The sequence below is a fragment of the Ostrinia nubilalis genome, chromosome 24 (assembly GCF_963855985.1).
Source record: "Ostrinia nubilalis chromosome 24, ilOstNubi1.1, whole genome shotgun sequence".
Classification (NCBI taxonomy): Eukaryota; Metazoa; Arthropoda; class Insecta; order Lepidoptera; family Crambidae; genus Ostrinia; species Ostrinia nubilalis.
The window spans coordinates 4,800,171-4,827,850 of record NC_087111.1 but is presented as its reverse complement, the minus strand read 5'-3'; the positions used below and the strand labels follow the sequence as shown (position 1 = coordinate 4,827,850).

The 27,680-nt window shown below is 37.4% G+C and overlaps 1 protein-coding gene across 1 annotated transcript in view; it reads right to left on the bottom strand.

Moving 5' to 3' along the window:
* The window catches only part of LOC135083896 (cGMP-specific 3',5'-cyclic phosphodiesterase-like), a 127,630-nt gene that overhangs the window by 16,427 nt on the left and 83,523 nt on the right, over positions 1-27,680 (bottom strand). Inside the window, exons 3-4 of the mRNA XM_063978651.1 lie at positions 22,844-22,957; positions 8,576-8,693 (exon numbers count right to left, since the gene is read on the bottom strand). Coding sequence (XP_063834721.1) covers positions 8,576-8,693; positions 22,844-22,957 — 232 coding nt within the window. The remainder of the gene's footprint in view (positions 1-8,575; positions 8,694-22,843; positions 22,958-27,680) is intronic.

The window sequence follows — 27,680 nt, the reverse complement described above, 5'->3', positions numbered from 1 at the left end:
ATAAAAAGATGTAGAAAATATAAAAACCTAAGATGCGAGAAAGAGCACATTTCAAATGTCATGAGAATTTTCAACAAGAGTAACGCCCGTATTCACAAACATTACTATGAGTTCTCACAGTGCGCGTGGACGTACAGGGTGTCACACGAACCGATCACAGAGCTCTATTCAACACTGTGCGTTCGATTTGCTGCTTCACTTAAGCAAGCATTGTTTGTGAATACGGGCGTAAAAGTAACGAGCAAGTGTATTTTCAACCGACTTCAAAAAAGGAGGAGGTTCTCAATTCGACCCGTATGTTTTTTTTTTTTCTATGTTTGTTACGCGATAACTCCGCCAATTATGAACCGATTTGAACAAATCTTTTTTCGGCGTATAGGTAATACCTCAAGGGTGGTCCCATTTAAATTTAATAATAGAAAAAACAACCCCCAAGGGTGGAAAATTGGGGATGAACTTTTTTATACGCAATATCTCCGCCGATTATAAATCAATTTGAACGATTATTTTTTTGTTGAATAGGTATTATCAAAAGGGTGGTTTCATGCGAATTTGAAGAAAATATTTCACCCCCAAAGGGTGGAAAATTGGGGATGAACTTTTTTATACGCAATATTTTTAATTTTTAGTTTTTTTTGTGTTCACGCATTTGAAGTCGGTTTTATTTTTTAAAAAAGTTAATTATTTCTACTTTTATTTCCAAAAATTTTACCTTTTACTAAATGTTATTTTTTTACGTTACTAAACGAATAATTCCAGTGGTCAAGTTTTGGATGAAATAGTGACGTATCAATGTATTGAACACTGCAAACATTGTGTTTAGTAATACATATTTTTCGTCTCTACAAAACCAGAGAAAACAAAGCCTGTTGACGTCGCTTCGCAAACAAGTTGTGAACCCATTCGCTTAAACTGTTTGCTTTGCGGTTACCGTCTCGTTTAGCAACAAAAATATTGGATACACCGCTATTTTTGGGCTAATGTCTGTTTTAATATAAAATATGGTTGCCGGCGAGAGTTGCGCAACGGGAGCTCACAGACGAGCGACTTTATGTCGGCGACTGCTTGAGATAGTGGTACGCGACGATCAGCGACCGTAGGCGAATGTCGGTAACAATCTTCGGCTCGCGCCTTTCGCTGTCATAACATGTTGACACTCTCACTATACGTTAGTGACTGCCCGACTTCGAGAGTCGCGACGCGATGCATCGGCGACTGACGGCTACCATCGGCGGCATTTGTGATACGTCGAAAACGATCTTATTTTGAATATCGTCGGCGATTATTGGCGATAGTCGCCGATATACTGTCGCTCGTCTGAGAGCTCCCTAAGGGCCCTTTCCCTCGGCAACTTTTTGTGATTTTTACAGATTTTTTTTGCAGGAACCCGTTTAGTAGCATACGTACTTATTTTAATTACTAATAATAACCCGTTTACTGAGTCCCGCAATAAGCCGATCTGTGCAGTGCAGCGAGCTTGCCCAAAAGATGCTTGTTCAGTCATGTCTTGAAGACTAAGGATTGTTTCCTTTTCGGGAACACACAGGCTTATTGGTAATATTATTGGTAATTTACAGACTATGGGTTCCTTTTATATTTCAAAATATAAAAGGAACCCATAGTCTGTAAATACTCATAAGCGACTCAAAACCTAAATGGTACTTTCCATTGATCTAGATCTAGAATGATGTTAATCTGCTACAAACAAAACTAAGCAAATTTATGTTCTAGAATAAAATAAAAACATTTCTCTAAAGCATTTCTCTTATAAATTAAGCTTCGCAGAAGTGCTGTGAGACTCACCTGGCCCGATAGCAATTCCGCAACTAATTTTCATACAATAACAATAACTAGAAACGTTTCCAGTTAGAATTAGTGAGAGCAAACGTATTTTTTTAAGTTAGAAATAGCCGTGAACTGGTTCCTGAACTAATTTGAAACTCTACGCCATTCGTGTATATACTGTCAACACAGTTAAATATTCAATTTAAGTGCTTTTTGGTGAGCAAACTGAACATTGAGGTCGCAGTTTCATAGCTGATGTAGACAAACCACTATACGAAATAGATACTCAATTATTAAACTTAATTAACAACATCCGATACTATTACTGAACCCCAATTACTTACGAAGCATGCCCTAGATGGAGTTTGACGACACAATCTCTATGAAACGTTACAATCGCTTTATAGGAGATAGTAATTAGTTCACATCACTAGGAAACATACTTTTTATAAGCTATCAAACACGACTCTTCCATAGATTTGCACACCAAAAGGAGCTTTATGAAGCCAGTTTGCAAAGCAATTGACTATTTATTGATTTCAAAGCTCTTAAAATTTTATTTTAATCTCTATTTTCAGAGCCACAATGAGTGTTTTTGAAAGATGTTTAGTTTAGAATGGTGTGAACTACCCTAATTATTTAATAACAATAAGTACCCCAAAAAACTGGACACATTTTATCGTTTAAATTAATATTTTATGCTGGTTCGTGCTCGTCACAAACCGCATGGTATATTGGATTTTGCGACAGATATTTTTAGTGTACTGATCGTTTCGTTCATTTTAGCCAAATGACGTTCACTGCTGGACAAGTCTCCCCCAAGTATTTCTTGAAACTGATTACCTAAACATTAATCCAGGCATAATGATGATGATAGGTTTTTTAAGCATGAACACTCTCCCGATCCTCAGATGGCAGTGAAAGTTGAAAGTTCCTAAACCTATTTAAAATGCTACAACGGAGTTCGAAGTCACGTTCATTAAAACCAAACTCAAACATAATTTTGGAACAAAGAAGTTGGAAGTTTCCAGAGACGGGGGATTTCCAGGCCTCCATTATTAATCCTGGAAGATCCACGGATAACAACTTCGTGAAACAATTTCTCGCGTTGAAAGATATGAAAATGTTACTGACAACTTGTGAAAATTTAACGAGACGTGGTCTTAAAGCTTTGCATTGGGTATTGATTGGTGAGAAAGTATACAGGGTGAAATTTAAATTGTTGTCCTTTTAAATAAGACTACTCATGATACATTGTCATTAGTACATTGCCCAAACTGTGAGACAAATCCAATGAGTTAAAATAATTAAGTTAATCACTGTGGCATCTTAAGACTACCGATTATTTCGATGTAAGAGCTGTTACATTGCAACAAAATGAATAGTTTGATGTGTGGTTGACTGTACACTTGTTTTAAACTCTCTAAAAGAGCACAGTAATACAAATAAATGGTAAAAATAAAGAACAAAAAACTAATTGTATTTGGGGAATGTAATAAGTAGGTATCATGAGTAGAGTCCTTGGTAAAGTCTTTTAATCTAAGAATTATAAAATGATGCCAATGATTTAAATTTCACCCTGTAGAAGGGGCGAAGGTTTTGTTTCAGAGATTCCATTGTAATTTAGAAGAGATATTGTTGTAGATAAGTTTTTAAGCTAGTTCAAGACATTAACTACGAAACGAAGTTGGTAGTAGAATTTAACTTTAAGATCCAGCCTAGGATTGGTCTTATAAGTCATAAAAGTAATTTATTTTCTGCAAATAGGCTTATAGAAAGCTCTTTTACATGTCTCTGTATAATTTAAACACTACCATTGTTTCGGCATTTTATGGAGGACCAATAAATAATTCTGAGAAGCAGCGCAAGAAACTCATTCTAAAATGTTGAAATTCAACTAAACTACGTTTGAATTTGAATCAAACGTACTTACTCGTATTTCTCAATACTAATCACCAAAGTATGTATCATACTCATAGTACTACTATCAGTTTTGTACTCATGACACATAAACACTGAATTTCATCGAACGTCAAAAGAAGAGCAAAAAGTTTTGCATCACTGATCGCTATATCCCGTTGCCAGTTCCCTTGCTATACCCACCATCTAGTATAATCTACGAAAGTTTGCAGAACATAGATTTATAGAGGGGCGGTGGCCTATATTTAGCTTGTTTGCGAGCGGGGAACGTTTAAGGCCGATTCACACATATCCGTGAAGTCACAGTTCAGGCTCAGTACCGGCACAGTGCGAAATATTCTTTCATACAGTTTCTATGAACGCATACCCACTTGTCAGTGTCTGTGACGACACAGTGCTCTCAGTGTCAGTGCCGACACCGGCAATCACGGACGTATTCGTTGACGACGATATTTTTGTCGGATCACGGACGCCGCCGCGGCATCAAAAACAAAATAACTTACTGCATAGTTTCTGAACAAGAATATTGAAACAATTCGCTGACATTTTTTAAATATTCAAAATATTTTACTGACGCAACTCTGTAGCACTGATACTGAACTGAGCGGACACCGTGACGGAACTGTGAACTTCACTGACATGTGTGAATCGAGCTTTGCTTGGTAAAATGACACATCGATGTATCTATGATATGTTTATTTTATTTTTAAGCTTGTAAGCGCTTTGGACCTGCTCTGTAAGCTTACAAGTGTTTTGCATTGATAAATAAATAAATCTGGGTGCGACTAATTTAAGTTTTAGCAAATTAAATTGACGATGTAGGTACTACGTGTTTTGGTTGCGAGCCGCATAATCAATAGATTTGTCGAAATAATCAGGGATATAGCCTTATAACAGGATAGATTGTTGTGATATGGTAACATTGGTAGTTAGAATTATGTAAAAAGTAAATCTAGACTACTAAGTAAGTTCGTTTATTCGTTCGTTTCAGCCAAATGACGTCCACTGCTGGACAAAGGCCTCCCCCAAGGTTTTCCACAATGAACGGTCCTGCGCTGCCCGCATCCAGGCTCTTCCCGCGACCTTCACCAGATCGTCGGTCCACCTAGACTTAGTAGGAGGCCTGCCCACGCTACGTCTAAGTAAGTTATAAAAGCAAAACAATGTTGATATAGCAGAGGGAGCAAGCATGCTGCAAGATAAACTGTTCAGAACAAAAATTGAGCGTTTGAAACCTTTTTTTGATACCTAGATTAATAATTCTAACCAAAAGTAGTTATAAATTATAACTGAGTTAGTAATAGTAGAGTCAAATCTGGCATTTAACGTTTAGGCATGAACATTGATTTGCAAAAACATCATCTAATCAGTCATTCAATAAACTGTAAATTAAGAATTAATTTACTAGTCGCTTAATAAAAAAATACTCAGTTGAGTCATAGCAACACAAAATCTGTAGGAAAAATTGCATTTTAACATAATAAACAAAGCACTAAGTCAGAAAAATCTACTGTTTATTTCAATATTCTACCAAATTCATTCTCAATTTGCTACACACGCTTCTCGTAACTTATTTTTATTACGTATTTTATATTGTCCTCTACTATAATATTAACAATGCGAAATGCGTGTGGTCTCCAAAAAGGGAGCTGATGATATATTGTGTTGGTCAAATGATTCAATTGATTCGCAGTTGTATCGTATAAGGCATCATTAGTCTATTAAATGTCGGGTTCAAAATGAAACGAATGAAAAGCCTTTGAACGTTGTTATTTAGCTTGCAATGTGACTTCCGCGAATTTTTGTGATTCAGTCAATGAGTACTGTGTTTTGTTTTACAATATTGCTATTATTTTGTAGCTTTGTCTACCAAAACATACAAACTAAACAGTCAGCGTACGGATTCCACTAATTTACCTACAACGCTTGTTTTAACAAAAGTATTCGCAACATGCACGTTATGCTGAAAATATACCACATAATTTTTACGTTATTATTTCAGTCTGTATGTTTATTAAATACATTTTTGTATAGAGATAGACGGCAGGTATTAAGAGGTAGATAGAAGGTGTATCTGCATTTGCAGTCTTTAGTTTTTTTTATGTTACAGGGGGCAAACGAGCAGACAGATCACCTGATGGTAAGTGATTACCGTCGCCCATAGACACCCGTAGTCCAAGGGCGTTACAGGTGCGTTGAATTAAAGTAATTCTATATCCCTTCAAGTAACAGTGTATAGAGTCACAAACACAAGAGACACAAAATAAATCCTTATTACCGCGGTGTCATGTGACCACTTTAGGGTTCCATGAGTTTTTTTTTCACACTACGTTTCTAGTCCCAAACTAAGCAAAGCTTGTACTATGGTATAAGTTATCCTTATAGCACTTTTGTTAGAGAACAGAGTAAAGTTCCCATTTACTCATGTGGTAAGAGTTAATAACTGACAGTAACTCATTAACTCTATCGAATCCATCTGTTATTTTAACCATAGTTAATACAATTTGAAACAATTTAAACTGCTGTTTTAATAAAAACCTAATCCTAGCAAGCTTGGCGCTTAATCAGTTAAGCAAGGTTCTTAACAAACCCGTGTATGTAGGGTTACCAGGAATTTGAAAATCCCCGGCTACAAGAAGGACTGTGATTCCAGGTAAGCATTTGAACAATGACGTAGATCGAATGTAGTATTTGTCATTTGTGTATTCGTAATTAAAAAACAACTTTTTTTATTATTAATATCTTCCTTGTGTCTCTGTCAGAGGGCTGATCTTCAAAGTGAATAATCGTTTTAAAATATGCTTTTTTAAAGGAAATACATACACATAAATACAAATTTAATCACCGGGCCCCAAAAGTAGAGATAAACAATACAATAAAACATTTATGTTATTATCACCAGTTAACATAATAATAAACCAGCTAGCGTAATGGTCCTGTACGCAAACTTGGTGCCACCAGGTTTGGGCTTCTATATTTTAAACGAAACTAAGTCTTGTCCATGCAAACATTGGAAAGTGTCGCATAATAGAAAATAAAACAATTTTAACTGCCATTTATCTAAATATACTTTACTTAATCCTGGCAAGCCTGGCATTGCTAAGCGCTTAAGTAGGGTTACCATGAAAGATATTAAAAAATCTGAAATCCAGCACATTTCTAAATAATGTCCGGACGGTAAAGATTGGTTGATTGTTGTTTCTAGCTCAGAAGCAGTTAAGAAAATAAAATCTCCTACTCTTCCCTAAGACATACTTAAAGGGCGACTAAGGAAGAAAATTACATTTGCGAACATCAAATTCTTCATTTTCCCTTGATAAATAAAAGAGGGTCGTGCCCGGACGAAGTCAGAGGCCGGACAATATCTAAAGAGAAAACCAAAAAGTCCTACTTATCCGGAGTAATCAAAACGTGTGGTCACCCTGCGTGTAAGTTAAAATTCAGTTTGCAAGTAGCTTAATTAATAACTGCCATAGCAAGTAAAGCCGTAGCAAAGTGATGTATTAATTTAGGAAAATTAAAACTCAGTCCTTTCTGCGTGTGGAAATACTGGGATTGTTCAATATTTATAAGAGTTCGTAATACTCGTATTTAAGCACATTATTGACATTTCACGATAAATATGATTTTTGTGTTGTGTTCACAAAATATATTTACGTTTTATTTTTCTTTTATGAGGTTTGTAATGAGATCACGATAAATCAACCTACCTGCGATACAATTAAATTGATATTTTCAAATTGTGAATAACATCTGGGAATCGAACCTTGGACATCTAAATCATGAAGTAAAATTCTAACCACTAGACTACGGAGGCAAACAGTCAAATAGTGGTTATTGTAAAAAATAACACTTTGTTTCTATTTTCACTACATATTTTATTCGCAAACAATAATAATTGTCATGGTGATTGTTATAACTACCTACTTATAATGCCTTTAGTAAACCATTTACACTAAAACCTGATTTACATGAGGCAATCCAATATAAGCCAATCCAATATTGTAATATCGTAAATACCCAACACTATGGATTGACTTAAATGGATTACCTATTTCGATTAATAATGTACGACTGGAAACGTTTGACCTCTATTTTGTGAGTAATTCATATAAATGGGAGATCTTCGGTGACTGGACAAAGATGGCTTCCAAGTTCTACGCTTAGGGGAGACCGAGGAGAGTTTTAATAGAGGAGAGTTGTGACATTGTCGATTTTTTGACACCTAGGTATTAACTATCAGCAGGCTCGCAATAGCGCGCATTTGTTTGCTAGAGACATATGCCCCTATTCACAAACGATGCTTGCTTAAGTGAAGCTGCAAATCGAACGCACAGCGTTGAATAGAGATGTATGATTGGTTCATGTGTCACCCTGTGCGTCCACGCGCACTGTGAGACATCATAGTAATGTTTGTGAATACGGGCGTTAAACTGCAAAACGCGCACTGTTACGAGCTCGCTAGTAGTTAGTAAGTTTCAAATAATTTTAACAAAAAAAATAAATCCGACTCCAAAAAATCTGCAGTAAATGTGATTTCCCTAGGATCCCATCATCAGATCCTGACTTGGTGGCAATGGGACCACCTCAGAATCAGAAGTGTATCCTATTAAACAAAAAAAGTGTTTTGAAAATCGATCCACAATTGACGGAGTACCTAATCGGTGAACACTGAACATACATAGAAAAAAAAAATACATACAGCCGAACATTATATCTTCCTCCTTTTTGAAGTCGGTTAAAAATCGTCAATGTCACAACTCTCCTAAGTCTCCTTACAGCTTCAAGTTAAGTTTAAGACACAACTTACCTCGGTCTCCCCTATTATAGTTAAGTTTATGACAGTAATAAAGTTAAAAACATTACATACCAGTGTCCCTTGTAACGTCGAACAGTTTGGCCTGGAGATACCGGTGTGGGGGTGTGCCTTTGGCTAGAAACAGGCTCCCTCTGTCGGCCGATGTGAGCAAACACACGTTCACGAGGATCTGCGAAAATAAATGTTTGTTCAGCACTGTCCACTACCATTGTAGTCTTTATAAAGGGTATAAAGCAGGGATGTTATGGATATCCGTAACCGAAACTATCGGATATCCGAAATAAAAAAATATCTGTAACCGTAACAGATTCAAGTTTCGGATGCTTAGTTTCGGATATAGGCAGAGTCTAAATCTTTATATTTTTTAATATTTGTTACTTGTCTGGCATTCCCTGGCACAATCTGATATCTTTAACATAGATGCCGTCATAGAACTTACATAAAGTGGCTATGTGGGTCGCAACTCGCGCAGCATCTTGCTGCTTGCGAAATTATCCGAAACTTTCGGATAATCCAAAATGATTTTATATCCGTAACCATTATAATATTATTCTAATATCCGTAATCGTATTCATAACCGAAACTTCATATCCATAACATCCCTGGTATAAAGGGAATACCCGAGCAAAATTTGATGTTTGAATAGTGCCCGTGCGTGCTCGAATCCTAAAGGGCTATTCCATTTTTTATTAGCCCGAGCCGAGGGTTGGATTTTAATGATTAAATACCCGTTTATAAATGGACGGTTTGGAGTCTAGACTGTGTCTAAAAATAGGCCTATTTGATACGTGCTAGCATAAAGCCATGTATTCATTACTTAGGCAACATTTGTTGATAAACACTGTTTATAAACAATGTTTCATAATGTTTCATCATCTCTGTAAACAGTCCATAAACACAGGTGATGAAACTTTGTTTATGATACATGTTGCCGTGCTCCCCGCTATGAGTGGACAGCAAGTACGGACGGCCAAGTTTCAGAAACCTGTGTTTATGGTAAACTAAACTAAAGATAGAGGAAAATAAGAAAGTCAAAATACTCAAGTATGTCGGAAAAATGGTCTGTTGTTGTGAATTTTAAGCAGCTTTAAACTCCACTTGAAGTTAAAGCTGCCTAAAATCCTTATGATAAAACGCGAAATAAGTCACATACACATAATATTAGCTCAAAACCAAAACATCTAACAAATAAGGGTCATGTCTAAACTGGGTCGTCCCAAAACAATACACCTCCGTCACTTTCAGTAACAAACGTTTTTAATAAAAGAACACAGGCCAACACAATCTGTATGCATCCCACGGATGCAGATTTTAATCCCATTCCATTGTCGTAGCCTGGGATACATTTGCATAACGAACAAGGGTCTGGGTAATGCAGACAATTTAGGCCACCAGACGCCGCGGTTCGGCCGCTTTCTGAGCTTTCCTTATTTTCATCAGGAAATGCATGAAATTGTAAACCCACTGACCCGGGGGAACCAGTCGGTTATGTAAGGCTCTCCCTGCCAGATGGGCAGGGCCTACTCACCTTAAACCTGGCGGTGTCCTCCCAAAGTCTTTGGGACGGAGCTGCGAGTTATTGTCCGAGCTAGACGGCCTAGACATTTTTTCGCGGCTCCGCCCCAGCCTTTGGTCGCTCTGTTTGAGCAAGGGACGACTGGATTCAGGGGAGTAGTACTCGGTCACTAGACACGGGGGTGTTTGGTTGCCGCTAAAGGAGGACCCGTGGCGGTGGCGCGCTTTCTGAGCTTTCCTAGTGTGACCAATGACAGGACGGGTGTCCTAACATTGGCCTATGCACGAGCAGTGATCGCCATCGCCGCCGCGATCTGCACGCGTTGGTTTATTGGTTTGGCAAAAGCTCCACGATTATTCATTGAAACATTTTGCACATACAAACAAGTAATGCACTAATTACGTACTAATGATTTGTAATGTTTACGCGACAATATCAGTGTGCTTACCATGAGTTTACGTTACGTGTGCTCGCTAGCGATTACGTAAAAAAATGACATTAAATGTATGACAAATTGTACAGCGCCCCTAGCGGCTACTTTCAAGAACTAAAATCTTCATAGATTTTTTTGACGTACTCGCTAGCGAGCACACCTAACGCAAACTCATGGTAAGCACACTGATTGTTTGTTGTTCGTTTTATACTGATTATTTCGTGCGCCGTCTATTGGCCTAATTGGTCTGTTTCCAAATAATCCTGAGTTACATTAGCCCTTTCTTCTATTAGGGCGTTTTTCAGCGAATCGACGTTGAACCATGTTTGCTCGTAAACAACTAGATTAATGTTTATTTTCAGTTATACGAAGAAAACGATACCTAAACTGGATTATCTGGGCCAAAAAGCTGTCTTTGAAGTTTGGATTTTATTTTTGAAACTCTTTAAGGTCATTTTGAGGGTAAAAAGTATTAGTTTTTATTACATAAAGATCTTATTATAAAAGGGCATGTATTTAAATGATCTTTTTAAATTAGCAAAAACGGCAAATAAAAAAATCTAAATGGTCATCTATTTTAATGATTGATCCTCTTTCTTTGAGACATAAAATAAATGAAATCGATCGATATTTTAACCTCTTTTGAACTACGCAAAAAAAAATTGAGATGTAAAAATTATATCTGATCGTTACTTGTTGGTCCTCAAAAATAAAAGAAATGAGCACCAAATATTCAATATTGTGATACTTTTTTAAATAATTCGATTTGTATAAATTATTTTTTGTCTAGATATCAAATAATCTTCAAAATAATTATGTTATGGTACTTATTTTTATTAAGTTGTAGTCAAAGGATGGAAACTATTTAAAGGCACTTGATGTTTAAAGATTTTTTTATTATTAAAAAAGCATACTTAACACGTTCACACTGCGTTATCGGGTCAAATTGACCTTAGGTGCTGGATGCGTTGGTGCGGGATGATATATTCGGTCTTTTCAGTAGTACGAAATATAAATATTGTTTTGCAATTGTTTCGTCAAACACAGTAAATATTTGGAAAAAAAAACTTATCAGGTCCTTACGACCCGATGTCGCACTAAAAGTAAACAAAATAATATCGTTTAGTGCTTTTATCGTGTCTAATCGACCCGTTGACAGATGACTTTATGGTCACTGATCACGGTCGAGATCGGTATACTAAGAGAAAATCAACCTTGCGATTTGAAAAACATAAAGAGGTAAAAATTATGATGTCGGGTTCAGGGATGTCAGAAGTAAGAAATTATTTTACATAGCGCCTCTAGTCCCAAACTAAGCAAAGCTTGTAATTTAAACAAACATGGCAATGTACCATTCTGCTTGCTTATTGGCCGCTAAGCCCTTGGCCAACTCAGTAACCAATGACGGACGATTGTCACTCAACCACAAAGTACCGCGTAAATTAAAAGATATTTTTTAATTAAAAATATTAACCAATAATATTTTTTGTTAGATCAAATATATTTTAAAGTTAAGTTATACATAGATCGAAATGTATTTATTAGGTGATCAATATTAAAAGGCAAACTTGATATAAAAATCATCAAATTAACAAAATTAAAGATCAATAACTAAAAAAGAGGATCAAATATTATTTTTGTTTACCAAATATTAAAAGAGTATATTAAACATGAATATTATGTTACCTTAAATGAAGATCATTCATAATTTATCCGTAGATCAACTAATATAGACCCAATAATTAATATAAAGATAAAATATAATAAAAAACATCATTTATTTTTAAAAGTGCACATACAAAAAAGATCAATTAGTTTTTAGAGGATCAAAAAATATTGTCCCTTATAAAAGATCGTTAATAATAAAAAAGTTGCTTTGAACTTTCGGGTAAGAGTATGCTTATAAGATTAAAAATGAATTAATTATAAACAAAATAGACGGCAGTATATTAACAATGTTGCCACATTGAGTGGCATTATAGCTCGATGGTAGTAACCATAATATTGTATTGTCATCTAATCTATATATAATTGCCAAGTTTCATGATAATACAAGAATTAGAAGTGCGTGTTATTCAGATTCTTAGATTCCATTACATTAGTTACATACAGGTCGACCTAATAAAAGCGAATAGAACCTATTAAAAACTAGCCCGCGGCTTCGACGATCGACTATCTCTATGCCAAATTTCATCAAAATCGGTTCAGTGGATTAGGCGTGAAAGCAAGACAGACAGTTACTTTCGCATTTAAAATACAGTGTGAGTCACGTTAAAGTGTACATATGAAAATAGATGAAACTAGACCTATTTTTATCGACAAAAAAGAGGTCAAAATTTTTTTGAGATTTTTTTTAAATTTTTTATAGAATTTTTTTTCTTCCAATTACTTACTGTAAAGAAAACGTAATAACTTTTAAACTAAGCGGTATATCCTGATAAAATAAAATCAGTAATAATGCTAAATAACAGGCGATACTAAAAAAATACACAAAATACATAAAAAGGCCAACAAATAATAAAAAATGATACTTTTTGAAAAAAATCTGCTTTAAAATTCGTGTTTTTTTGGTTATTTGATAAATTTCTCCAAAAAATGCCCCTATAACAGGTGGCTTTTATTACTTTTTATTATTCTCTATCGTATTATCTTTGTAAAACCAAAAATCGCACGTCTCTATCCCTATCACAACATTTGCTATGATCGTTTGAACAAAGGCCTGCCACAACATTATTCTCCCCTACAGTTAGAGACAATTTTAATTTTAACTAAAATGCTTATTTTGCTTCGAAATCTTTTGTTTTTATTTGAAATCTAACTCGTCTTTATCAAAATAACAAATCTAGAGCCATTTTCAGTTTCGTTGTTAACGAAGCGTTGAATGGTGCGCCCGGAGAGGCTTAGTTCAAACGATCATTGCAAACGTTGTGATAGGGATAGAGACATGCGATTTTTGGTTTTACGAAGGTAATACGATAGAGAATAATACAAAGTAATAAAAACTGCCGGTTATAGGGGCATTTTTTGGAGATATTTATCAAATAACCAAAAAAAACACGAATTTAAAAGCAGATTTTTTTTCAAAAAGTATCATTTTTTATTATTTGTAGGCCTTTTTTATGTATTTTATGTATTTTTTTAGTATTGCCTGTTATTTAGCATTATTACTGTTTTTATTTCATCAGGATATACCGCTTACTTTAAAAGTTATTACGTTTTCTTTACAATAAGTAATTGGAAGAAAAAAAATTCTATAAAAAATTTAAAAAAAATCTCAAAAAATTTTTGACCTCTTTTTTGTCGATAAAAATAGGTCTAGTTTCATCTATTTTCATATGTACACTTTAACGTGACTCACACTGTATTATAGTATAGAAGTATAGATAGGCAATTCACCTGTAAAGCCATCGCGATCGGTAATCACTTACCGTCAGGTGATCCGTCTAAGCCAAACCAAGGATAGGTAATCTACTTTGAGTGTCTGCAAAAATCACGTCTAATAGACATGTGATCAATAAGAAACGCATGCATTATTGAATTCCGCGCAACCCTAATACGACGCAAAGGCTCTGCGGGGTTACTCCAAAAAAGTTATCCGAAATTTCGAAATTTGCTATCCCTCTCACACAGAGCGAGATACCAGTACGAGGGATGGTGACAGATAGACACGAAATTACGTAAGCTGCTTTTCGGAGTAGCCCCCCTGTTCCCGTAGGCATAATAGGAAAGTCGGCAAAGATTTACCACGCCCTAACTGGAAAGTACATAAGAATAATTTATAAAGACAAACCCCAGGACTCTTTTTATAGCGGTCCTGCCCTTTTCTTTAGAATGAACAAGGACAAAGTTATTGTGTTTGTCGACAAAAGGACTAGCGTAAATATTTTTTTAATTAAGGTAATTCTGCCAGAAAGTATTTAAATAAATATTAGCATTTAAAAGTTTGTTTCTCTGAGATTATTAACTGTAAGTAACTATTTTACTAGTAAAGGTAAATGCACAACTGTACGTACCAAACGCGCCTAAAACTTGTGTCAAGTTTGGATAAAATTTTACTATGTATCTCAAACTGGTTACTATCTTATAAATAGGCACCTCTCCTCTATTACGACATTTATCCAATAGACGATGATTCTAATGATTTCAAGAAGCATTAATAGGTTGCAATGGACCGCCCTCATTTGTGATCATCACTGATTGCTGACGACGACGATGAAGATGATGTATATTATAATAAGATATCTCTAGGTTCTTGTATGCAAGAAACTGTGTTCTAAAAACCACTTTCACACTTCATTTCTTCGTTCCACCAACAGCAAAGTTATAAAATTTATCTCCCTCATAAGTAAGGGCTTCTTTAGACGTTTCGCGAACAATATTAAGTTACAAAGTTTTTTGTCTTCAGATATTTTGGGGATCAATTTGACAACTGGGTCAGTGTGGCCAAGTTGTGAATGAGGTTGGTGCCTAACAGTTGAATTAGAGATGTGCCGATTATTTGACCGACTAGCCGACTAGTCGGTTTTAAAGTTAAAAGTCAGTTAGGATTTCTCAATAAAATTCAGCGATTTACATAATATTGCTTCTCGTCTAAGAGTTTGTCCGACTAGCCGATTAGTCGGTTTTAAAGAAGCCGAATAGTCGGCAGACTAGTCAGCCAGGTAGCTGTTGGAAAATGTTTTGCTTCAAAAGAGATACTTACTCAAACAATTAAAGTTTTTCATCATCATCATTTCAGCTACAGGACGTGCACTGCTGAAGACAGGAATCCCCCAATGATTTCCAGGTTGGTAGCAGTCTGCATCCAGTGCAGAAAGCTGCTAACTTTATGAGGTCGTCTGTCCACCTTCTTGGTGAATGTCCTACGATGTGCTTTTCGATACATGGCCTTCAGAACCTTCCTGCCCAATCGGCCTTCAGTTCTGCGTGCTATGTTCCTGACCATTGCTACTTTAGCTTGCTAGGAGCGATTTTAGTTCCTTGAAACGAACAAACCAAAGAAAGTGCCTGCATAGTCGGATAGTCGGCTCCTCGGCGAGTAGTCGCCGACTAGTCCGCACATCACTAGTTGAATGTTTCTTCTGTTAAGTTTAGGAAAGGTCTGGAGTGTGAATAGCCTCTGGGAACGCTTTTTCTCGCCGTTTTTATTCACAAACGAAACGATTTAGCTGCGAACCGTAATAGGTAGTGTGTAGGTCTTTTGCGTTTGTTCTTGCGAAATATTTTTCTTAAACATTTACGGAATGAAATAGGTATGAGAAACTTATTAACTTTGATAGAGTTGGAACGAGCTATCAAATAATTTTGAATTGGTGAAGTAAGGAAACTAAGTTGGTAATCTCAACTTTAATTTCTCCAGATGCATTTTGCACTGTTAAGTATAAAATGTTATAGTTACATTATAATATGCAATCAATGAAAGATATGACATAGTATGCATGAGAAATAACTTAATAGTCGATCGGTTTGCTAAAATATTTTCTCTCGTGCCAAAACATGGTGGGTTTCTCCGTAACCGTAAGTATGATAACAAAATTAAATTTAAAGAAAATTCTTTTACCACTATGTATGAAGCACCACATATATGTATAATGGCATGATATTCCTGAGTGACAGTTTTTGTCTTTCTATGACAGACCTATAATCACGCAGGTAAAGCCGCGGGCAAAAGCTAGCCTAATAATATTATCTCCACTAGCGAAGTGATTCAAAGCCTAAGCTTATGATCCGGCCAAGCACCAGTTAAGCCATACCATTACCCACGTCAGTTCCATTGTCAAAATGTGCGGACGCACGTTGCGTGCGAAAATGTAGAGCATTAAAGACTAGCATACCGCCGTGAAAACATGAAAACGTGGCTGAAAAACGATTTTAATACATATTTCTGTGTTTACTTTGGCATTGTTAAAGTGGGGATGTGAACGCAGAGATGTGTGTTAAAACAAGCAATCATGTTAGAAAATTGATCCCGTTTCCCGTAAAATAGGATCCCATTTTTAGCTAACATTATTAAATCCGTTACTTTTGTATGCCTACGCTATGACCGTTTCTTCTTTTACCGTTACCTTTTTTAAACTTTTTTTATACTAAAGAGAAGCTATCTGAAATATGAAACACAAATACTAAGGAGCTAAAAAGCTTTTTTTCGCTCCATTATTATTACCCGACTGAAATAAACGTGGTAGAAGCCGTACGCAAAAGTAGGTTACATGGTAATAATAATAATTATTCCTTTCCATATTCACGATTGCGGAGGATGAAATAAAACAAGCTAGAATTATGAATGTTAATGTCTTCCACAAATATTTGTCTGCGAAGGCTGTTTCTAGGAGGACTGCCGATCTAATAATAGCATTTCCACGAATTTCGGCATGAAGTAGACATAGCAACAATACATAATGATCTATGTATACTATTGTATGCCAGTAAAGCAGACAAACACGTGTAGACAATGAGGATAAATTGATAGTCACGAAAATTGTCCTGAAATTAAGTACTAATTGAATATCAGAAGTCAAGGTAGAGTCAGAAAATTGTAAAAACTAGTAAAAGAAGTAACTTTAAGCTTTTGTTTTAAAAATCCAATGATTTTTGAATACATCTTGAGCAATGTTTTCTGTGACAGATCGATATTTATTTAAGCAACCGAAATCGCAGGCAGAAACTAGTAGTAGCTACATAACGATTGATGACAGGGCGGGGGGGAGTTTTGAAAGGTCCTCGCCTCGATCGCATAGAGTAGAACCCAAGTTTTCATTTTAACATGTACATACCTACTTAAGCTTCAACCACACCAACGACAGTCCGCGCGACCCATGACAGTCCGCGCGACCTGTCATTGGCCTATGATCGCGCCGGCGATGGCGATCTGCACGCGTTGGTGTGGTTGAAGCATTCCTTCTCCAAGTCACTTCTAGGTGTACCTACCTATCTATTGTAACTACATAAGTAAGTACCTAATTATGTTGTTGTACCTAAGTAGTCTAAGGATGTTTGGACTAAATAAAAATATTTTTCTTTCTTTCTTTCTAATGCTACTGAGCTAATATTTTTTTCATGCAATATTTATTATACTTATTCTTTTGATAGTGTGTGAAAATAACTCAAATATCCACCAAAATCTTTTCCAATGTGTCGTAAATCATAAATCTTTTTTGGCTCCCGCATCGAAACTATATCAGAAGTTTCTTACACTTCACCTAGTTTTGGCACCCTCTATTTATGGGGCGCATGGCCCCGTCGGAAATGGTCCCCATCGTGCTGTTACTGGTTCTATCGGGATTTCTAGGGAAAATGTCGATGAAAGGAAGATTTTTGCAACCTTTTATCGCCGTTTTGTGATTTGCTATCTAATGCTTTTGATTTGTTTGGTTCTAACGCTTTGGATCTCGAACTTTCATAGAAATATTTAAACCCGCGCGTGTCTCATTTTCAAAACCAGGATACCCTTTCCCTGGTTCTCAAACTATCACCTTCTTTAGTGAGGTTTTTATTGGCGGCCAAGCTGTAGATCCTGGCTAGTGGCGAAAACCAGAGGTCAAAATAATCCCGTATCTCTAATAAAACTCATAAAACTCAATCATTTCTGCAAATAGGCTTTAAAAAGCACTTTTACGGAAAATGTAAATCAGTTCAGTGGTTTAAGTGTTCAAAGATAATAATAGACAGAAAGTGACTTGAATCATCATCATCATCATCGTTTCAGCCATAGGACGATCAATGCTGAACATAGGTCAAATAATGATTTCCATTTAGCCCGGTAGGTATAGTGTCTTGATATCAATAAATATAAAAAGTTTCATACAACTTTTTTGGGAAACCTCAGATACTGTTCTAAAATCATAAACCTCATTTTTACAACAAAGTCTCTAAATGCAAATTATATTCCTTTACAGGTTAACGATCACCGCGCTGGAAATCCAAATTGACTTTTATTTTGAGCTGTAAACTTTAAATTGTTTTGTTTAACGCCCGACTTGAGTTGCAATCCTTACGAGCGGAGTTAAATTAACTGTTACAGTTGAATGGAAAATGCTTTGTTACTTTATCTGACAGATAAAAGATGATACAACTTTGGATTTAGTTACTTTGTTACGTTTATGCGACATTGGCAACTAGAAAGACATTGCTGTTAAAGTTGGTCACGTCAGAAGATTGGAAAAAACTTTGCTACTAAGTCGAACAAGAATTTTTATAAAACTCTGCTTGCAGATTACTAAATTCTGTATTACAGAAAGGGTCTAAATATTGCAAGATATTTTGATACCATTTCATTTCTTTCGCTTCTATTTGGATGGGGACTCACCGATACAGAATCGGTGTAATATTGTGCGCACATACATACATACAATACATGTTACTGATCATATCCCGATTAAATTGTCCAACTAACTCTGAAGGTCTACGGGGAAAGAAAAACAGAGTACAAGCACCAAAATGGCGTCTGCTCAATATACCTAAGGCAGCAGAGAGCGTGCGTCACGACCACTGGTATTCTGCCGTATCGGGACACTTGCGCGAAAGACACTAGAGCGAAACACATTAGCGCGAAGACACTAGCGCGAAAAGACACTAGCGCGAATGGACGTTAGCGCGAAAGACACTAGTGCGAAGCACATTGCGCGCATGGACACTTGCGCGAAAAGACATGAGCGCGAAAGACACTAGCGCGAAGGCTTTTCGCGCTAGTGCCTTCGCGCTAATGTCTATTGCGCTAGTGTCTTTCGCTCAAGTGTACCAGAACCATATTCTGCGGATTCTTATTGAGCAAAAGGAAGAAGATAAGTCCGCCCAAGAACAACCAATGGCCTCAATGGTTGTAATTATTTACGGCAGTTAAATATTGCCTTGGTTAAAATAAAAATTGACACAACCTCATTTTTACCGCTCCCGTGATTGTGGATTTAAATCTGCCAAAACCGATTAGTGTGTTATTTCCCGTAATGTGTGTTATTTCCGGGATTAATGGGATTTTTAATGGGACATTTGTTTTGGTTTTGAAATTACGGGTTGCGCAGGTTTCAGACTTAAAGGTTTGTCTATTAAGGTCTATTCTGCCTGTAAAAGTCTAGATTTGCTCTATAGGATTCATGTCTGAGGATCTCGCCAGCCACTGCATCTTCGGTATATACGAATGGTTTAGATAATACCTGTACTAAGCAAGCACTGTGAGCCATTTTTTACCCTAAAAATTATATTGATGCTTTTTTTTCGTTCCTCTAAATATGCGGGTATGAGTAGTTACGCGGCAAACGTGTGTCCTGTGAATGCCTCGCGTAGCTGCCGCGCACCTTGCACATTGTGTTTGGACGCACCTTTAGAACCAAAGCACACGATTCGTTGCGGCGCTGCGTCGTTTTACATAGATATATCTGTGGCGGGCACACGAGCAGTGTGGCGTCGCTTCAGGTATTACAGTATTTAACTAACCTCTAGCATTCTTTCCTACAAAGAACAATGTTACGAAAGTACGGCAACGACACCAAATAAGCATGCTTCTTATTTTGTTGCATTAAGAACGATTTTGAAAGAAAAGTATATTCTGATGGACACTGGAAAGCAAAATCTTGCAAAGATAAAATTTATATGTAAGATAATGGTTCCGAGAACTCAACATACAAGTGAGCATTTACCTGTCAGATTTTATTCCGTTGTGTGAATACTCTTCAATGTCTCATGAAAATGTATGGTGGAAATTTGGGAAGAACCTGATGCAAAAACCTCATTTATTTTACCCTCATTTGTGTGTCGTTTCCAAACCGATTAAAACGCGCGCCCGAAGCGTGAAATTGGGACATCCCCGATTCCCGGCTGTCCCGTTAATGTGTGTTATTTCCGGGATTAATGGAGTTCTGTAAAACGGGACATTTGTTCGGGTTTTGTAATGACGGTCGCGGAATCAGAGTGGTTATATTTGTTTAGGCTTTCAGATTTGAAAAGCCCGATGAAATAATATAGAGTGTGGATTTTAATGTGTGAACGTTAAACTTAAACGGTACGCGATAGTAAGGCTGGGTTGCACCATCTTACTTTAACCAGGCCTGTTCATCTCCGCGAGTTTACATCGAAAACAAAACACGCACGATGGCCCACCTACAGGATACTATTCGTCAAGGCCTCACATACGAGGGAACATTGACTCAGGAACGCGTATTCTTGTGTATGATGGAAGAAAATAAAGAAATGGTGTACTAAATACTATGCAGTATTTAACTGCCTAAATAATAATAAAAACACAGAATGTACTTTTTTAAGTTGCCTCAAGACACTGAGAGGTAAATAAGTAGTTAATATTATTCATGATAATTCATGCTAAATCATGTATTTCCTCCGCCATTTTCCGCAGTTTGGCACCTCACGTCACAACATTTTACCGAAGTCAGCCCTATAGCTTCGGCGCAGTGCCGATCACCGACGTTTGTCAACAAAATGGTGCTTGGCTCTTGAGACAGGCTAAATTACACCATATTGTTAATGACATTGAGCATACATTTTTTTAAATACCTTCGCGAAAAAACTTCTGTACGTAGTACTTATTATTATTCTGTGCTTTAACTTTGACAAACGTCAAAAATCTGTCAAACAAAAACACCAGTTATCGTTAACGAGTTATCGTTACGGTCAAAAGGTGGTGCAACTCAGCCTAAATCTCTTTAAATTGAGAAGTAGTTAGTAGTAATTTTATTAATTAGTCAGATGGATGACAAAACATCAACCATTATTAAAAGATACAATCTGTTGAAATACTAAACATAGGTCCGACTTTCTGCTTTTATGGTGTGATTGCGGTTTAATACTTGCCTTTTGCTGCCTAACAAACACTTATCTAAGATAATTAATACTTAAGATTTTTTCCACCTGAAAGAGCGCCCTGGTAAAGTCTTTCTGTCATCATCATCATTTCAGCCACAGGACGTCCACTGCTGAACATAGTCTCCTCAATGACTTCCACATCGCACGGTTGGTAGCGGCTTGCATCCACCTTTACGAGATCGAATCAGAAATGAGGAGATCCGTAAACGAAATAAAGTCGCTGACATAGTCCGACGGATTAGCAAGCTGAAGGGGCAATGGGCAGGGCACATAATATAGGCCCGTATTCACAAATATTACTTTGAGGTCTCACAGTGCGCGTGGATGTACCTACAGGGTCACACACAAACCAATTACAGAGCTCTATTCAACGCTGTGCATTCGATTTGCTGCTTCACTTATGCAAGCATTGTGACTACGGGCGTTAGTCTTTGGGTGTCAGACAGAAATCCACGCGTGTGAATCCTTTACTATGTTTGAATACAGAAAAACAATTTACATTTGCGTGTCTGTGTATCATAAAACTAATAATAGTTGGCTATTTAACCTCGCCAACTATTTTGCGCTCTAACTTTCGGGATAACTCGCGGTTTTGATTATAACTTCAAAGGCTAACATTTTGATCATAATTAAGTATATTTGAGTACGCTTCTACGCCTCTTTTGATTAGGGATTAGTATTTTGGGTTAACTCGTATTTAGATAATCATTCGTAACTCGTAGTTTATAATTAGTTGTTCTTATTGTGAAATTAAAAAATATATTTAACTTGCATCTAAAAAAACTACACATTTCGTCATACATCTTTGAGAAAGTACTTTTTTTTAGGACTGCAAAAGTTGCATGAAGATTTTTCTACAATACTTATGTGTTATATTAATAGAACCGTAGAATTACGAGTAAATATTGTCTTTAAGCTTTTGGGGAGGGGGAGCTAGGGGGAGGTCTTTGTCCAGCAGTGGACGTCTTTCACACAGTTTTTAAATACCTATTGAAAAGGCTTTGCCTAATTATCTACATACATTAGGTACTTGGCAACATCTAGCTTGGAGGTTGGGTATCTACAACCGATGTCCAACATATTGACTTTGGAAAGGTCCATTGGCCATGTAATTCGAGTAAGACTTGGGTCCACAACTAATACAAAGTCACCCACCTGCAACGGCGCCTGCTCTCTCTTCCATTTTTTCGGTGGCATCGTGGTTTTTCCATATTTTCCAAAATATGTCTACTAAGCGTTGCGCCTTCCGCCACCGCTTCCTTGCTAGCACGAAAAACTTTCGAGTTCGAATCGTTTGTGAATTCGAATCGCCATCAAAAGATTTAGTACGAAAACTACAACAGCCCCCTTGTGAACGTGTCGTAAAGTGAACTTAGTATGAGAAATGGTTGCACGAAACTTAATTATCAAAATTGTTATTGTTTAATTCCAAGGTTGAGTATCGAATTTTGTCGAATACGCAAACGATTCGAAGACGAAAGTTGTTCATGCTAGAGGTATGTAAGTCGGTATCATCAAATTCACAATGTTCTTTAAGGTTGCAAATGGCACAACTCACCTTATGGCACAGCACATCGATGTCCAACTCATTGGCCACATCTTTGATGAGGTCCATGAACAGGTCCGCTTCATCCAGCTGCCTTTGCGCTGATCCACTGGGCGACCGGGACCGCTGTAACAATGGAAAACAAACTATACGGCCTTTGTTTTATGACATATTATGAGGTAGATCCTAAAAAAGAGGAGTGAGAATTTGTGACCTAGCCGTCTTAAATCTCAAGTGAAACTAGATCCATAAGTCGATGGTGCCATCAATTTCTACCTAGCTCGTACTACTTGTACCTTGTAGGTAGAAAGGTATATAGTATACTTAGGGTTGCCAGGCTAAAGCCGGACATGATAATAGGCTTTTGTGTTTTTGGACCTGGCAACCCTAAGTATACTAGCTTTCCGCCCGCTGCTTCACCCGCGTGGAATTTTGTCTGTCACAGAAAAACTTTATCGCGGCGTCCCTTTTTCAAAAACCGGGATAAAAACTACCCTATGTCCTTTCCCGGGACTCAAACTATCTCTATGCTAAAGCCAGAAAAGTGACTTTCTTTAGAGGTAGAGCAAACTACATTTGAGACGTGTATTTGTGCCCTAATAAGTGCCTACTTTCACATTACCAACGAATTTGCATATATCGATTAAAAATCAAGTTAGTTTGTAAACAACATTGTTGTCAAATACCTGGTCTAGTCTGAAATCCAGACGCTTTTCTTTTTAAAATGATAAATAGTTTAATACCCTCATTTAATTGGGGGAGGGTGGGGTGGAAATTATCCATGTACCTAGTACCTACAGACGACAGCACATTATATTTTTGTTGCAAAATCTCTTCTATTGCTTAATACATAAGGTACACTTAGCTTGACGTACCGTCATGTGTACAGACGCATGTGCGGAACTGCGGAACCCCTCTTAATGTGATGTCAAGCTTTAAGCTCACGACTGATTGATCTACCAAGATGAATATAGCTTTTAATGTTGCCATATCACTTAGAGTAGGCGCACATCGTTGATTTTTAGTTGGCCGATAGTTGTGCCCGATTTGAATTTGTATGAAGAATCGGCCGAATCGAATCGGCGTAGTGTGCGCACTCCCATACATGCCCATACTGATCAACTGCCCGACTAAACTATCGGCCGACGAAAAATCAACGGTGTGCGCCTACTCTTAATGTTGATGTATGTGCAGGCGACAAATGATTTCCATTTCATTTGATGTTTAAGTACCTACGGGTCACAATATGCTACGCGCTCAATTTGCCTGGTACATATTAGAAAAAAGGTCTTAGAAGTTTTAGAAATTAAAATACAAATAGTGTTGGCAGACTAGTGCCCGTTTTCACCATCATTCCCTAACTTTTAAGTGACCCCTATGACAACAAAATTCATATTATGTGTTACCATAGGGGTCACTAAAAAATTAGGGATTGATGGTGAAAACGGGCATAGGTCGTCTACAAAAGAAGGTGACTAAGGGACAAATTATGCGAACATCGGACTTCTTAAACCCGTTTAGCCAGCGTTTTAAGGAGTGTAGGACAAATCCTCCATTTCATTAAAAAGAATGTTGATCGTGCAGTGGAGACCACAAATGATCTGATATTGACGACTAAAAGAAAAAGTGATTTAAAGAAAAAGTAAGTATCGTATAACATAATTATAATAATATTATTATGGACTCTACAGTGGAAACCAAACGACCTGATTATAATTGAGAGATTAAATTCAAAGGCAGGATTCACATTGACCGGCGCGAGTCGGCAAGCAGCCCGTTCGGCCAAAAATGCGGTGGAAATCGCGCGTCTGCGCCCGTGTCCGCTGGTATACGCTCGGACACGGAGCCGACCGGCTTCCGACGCATGCTCGCGCATCCGTCCGGATTTAAATGTCAGTTAATCAGTTGTAAGCAATAACGACTCTAAGAACTGTTAATAAAATACAATTTTCTTTGCAAGTTTCGTCCGTGTAAGTGCGGTCAGCCGCGCTCCGACGCGCGCCGTTCAATGGGTATCGTCCCTCAGTAGTACCGTATCACAACATAGGTATGTAACGCAATAAAAGGGTCTAAACACGATTTCGGCATAAGCCACGACCCACAACAGCTTTCGCCCTCAATCTTACTTAGCAGGTGCAAACCAAATGTACAAAGCTTAAATCAACCCATATAATCCACTTCCCACACGACACAACTTGTAAGGAGTTAAGACGTAGTTAGTAACACCCTAGTTAATGCTGCAGTATCTGGGAGAACAGCCAGTCCATATTGATTAAGCCCGAACTAATAGAATTTGGAAATCTTGAAAACTTTCATTGTCTTGAAGCCTGTCTTTTGTTTCGGCGGTTTGAAGTAAGATTGAACGCCACTAAACTGGTTGAACATGGATGCCTGGTGAAGCTCGCTTTCAGTTCGCTTTCGGTCTGATCATCACTTTCCATCAGGCGAGATGTAGGCCAAGAGCTTCTCCGTTGTGGGTAAAAGGCTCAATCTCTGTTTCAGAAAGTTTTTACACAAATTTTATGGTATTTAACATCTTATTATGTAGAAAGTGGTTTGGGAAACGGCAACAGCCATTATGTTTTGAATAAGGCGTAGAGTTAGGACGTGTAGAGTTAGGAGCTTGGCTCTACGTGAGATTTGATAACTTTTTCACAGTGTGAGCCATACGGTTCTTGGCAACATTTTCTATGAATTTTTTTGGTCGGATTATCTATCAATATTCTTAAACTTGTAAACGCACTGGCTGATCTCCCTGACCTGTGGTGCCATTAGTCGGGTCAAACAATTGGCTTCGGAAGCCACACTTGCTATCTGATCCCAATTAATACAGATAAATGCGAAATATTTCTCGTTCTACCTAGGAGGGTTCGATTCCCACCTTAGGCAATTCGATTTTTTTAAGTTACTTAACAATTTTGTGATGCGACTCTAAGGTCCGGTTTACATTAAGGCGGAGCCGAGAAGTGTTTTGAGTAACCAATCATCTTCTTCTCAGTCGGTACATTCTTGTCGAGAGTGGTCGTGGTCATCATTGTGAATCACTATGAGTAATGTTCCTCGCAATACGGCGCTATTCCTCGCGGAGTGCAGCTTTCCGGGCACTTTCATTAACCGAACACATAGGCTGAGTTGTACCACCTAACTTTGACCGTAACTTTGACGATAACCGGTGTTTTTTGTATGGAGTTTGACAGATTTTTGACGTTTGTCAAAGTTAAAGTAAGATGGTGCAACCCAGCCGTAGTTGCGGCCTTGATCTTGTCCGTCCATCTCATTGGTGATCTACCACGTGGTCTGGAGTAACCAATAAGAGTTCATTATTGAGGAAACTATAAAATCTGATTGGTTAATCAAATACTTACACACGTACATTACTCACACATTACACACACAACTCACACACACACACACACACATTACACACACTACCTCAGTTACTTTTTGTTTAGTTTTGTTTAGTCTAATAAAAAAATATTCTAGTTATCTTAAGAGTTTAATAACTGTTAATTGCCATGTACCGTGTGTCCTCACTATATGTATTTTATCAACATTGTTAACCTGGCTGCCGCGACACAAGCACAGCTTAGTGCAGGAGCCGCTAGATAAACAGACTGTAAATTTTTTGTTGGCAAATAAAATACTTTTACTTTACTTTTTACTTCCCTAATCCACCGGGCCTTAAAGCTAAAAAAATTCAATAACTATGTACTGGCTGTTTTATCCAACCTGTGGTGAACTAGCATTAGCCGGGTCAAGCAATTGGCTTCGGAAGCCGCACATGCTATCTGATACCAATTAATCCCTACCCGTACTGTAATGTCTTTCTGGATGTTCCAGATTCCAGGAACGGCAAAGTAGTGTAGTGGTTAGTTGGAAATTGAAATCGACTTAGTGGAAATGTCTTAAAGTGCATTTCTTTCAAAATGTATTAGTTGTACCTTAGGGTACCAACCGTGCGATGTGAAAGTCACTGGGGGAGGCCTCAGATCATATTCTATGATCTGAGGGGGAGGCCTATGTTCAGCAGTGGCTGAAATGATGATGATGTATCTTAGGGCTTGTTCCCACAAAGACATCCCGTGTTTTGCAGGAACTGTTATTTGCAGGATTCCTTTTAGTAGATACGTGTTTTAAAACATTCACTCGAACATCCCTTATTTGTAGTGTTCCCCAAAAAACCGATCCGTTAGAATTTGTAGTTCGAATTTAAACCAACTTAAAAGATTTCACATGTGTGTTCACCCTCATCCAGTTTTGCAGGATCCTGCATTACTGGATTGCCATGGGAACGTCCTTTCGGGTCAAGCTTTGGAAGCCACACTTGCTATGTATCTGATACCAATTAATCCCTACCCGTACTGCAATGTCTTCCTGGATGTCCCAGATTCCAGGAACGGCTAAGTAGTCTAGCAAACTCTAGTGGGTAGTTGGAAATTGGAATTGACTTGATTGGAGGAAACATCGTATAGTAGTGCATTTGTTTGAAAACGTATTATGTACTTTGGTCATCCAGCGTAGAAATGCAGTCAGTGTTTTGGGTGCTATTAGGTAAGTGCTGTAAAAATGATGTTTGGGATAAAATAGAATATTAGAATATTCATTTAGGATGTACCTACATAATATTATACACACTTGGATTGAATTTGGATCGGAATTTCACGAGTTCCTTAATTGATATGGTACCTAGTGCAAGAAAGGATTTTTTCCTGGCGGCTTGGTGACTGGAATTGAACCGCCACCGGTGCAGACAGAGAAGATGGTGAATTGTCTGCACGTGGAAAAGAGGTTGTCCGGCTTGCAGAAATTTATATAAGTTACCGTTCCTTGTGTGAAATTAAAAAATGTA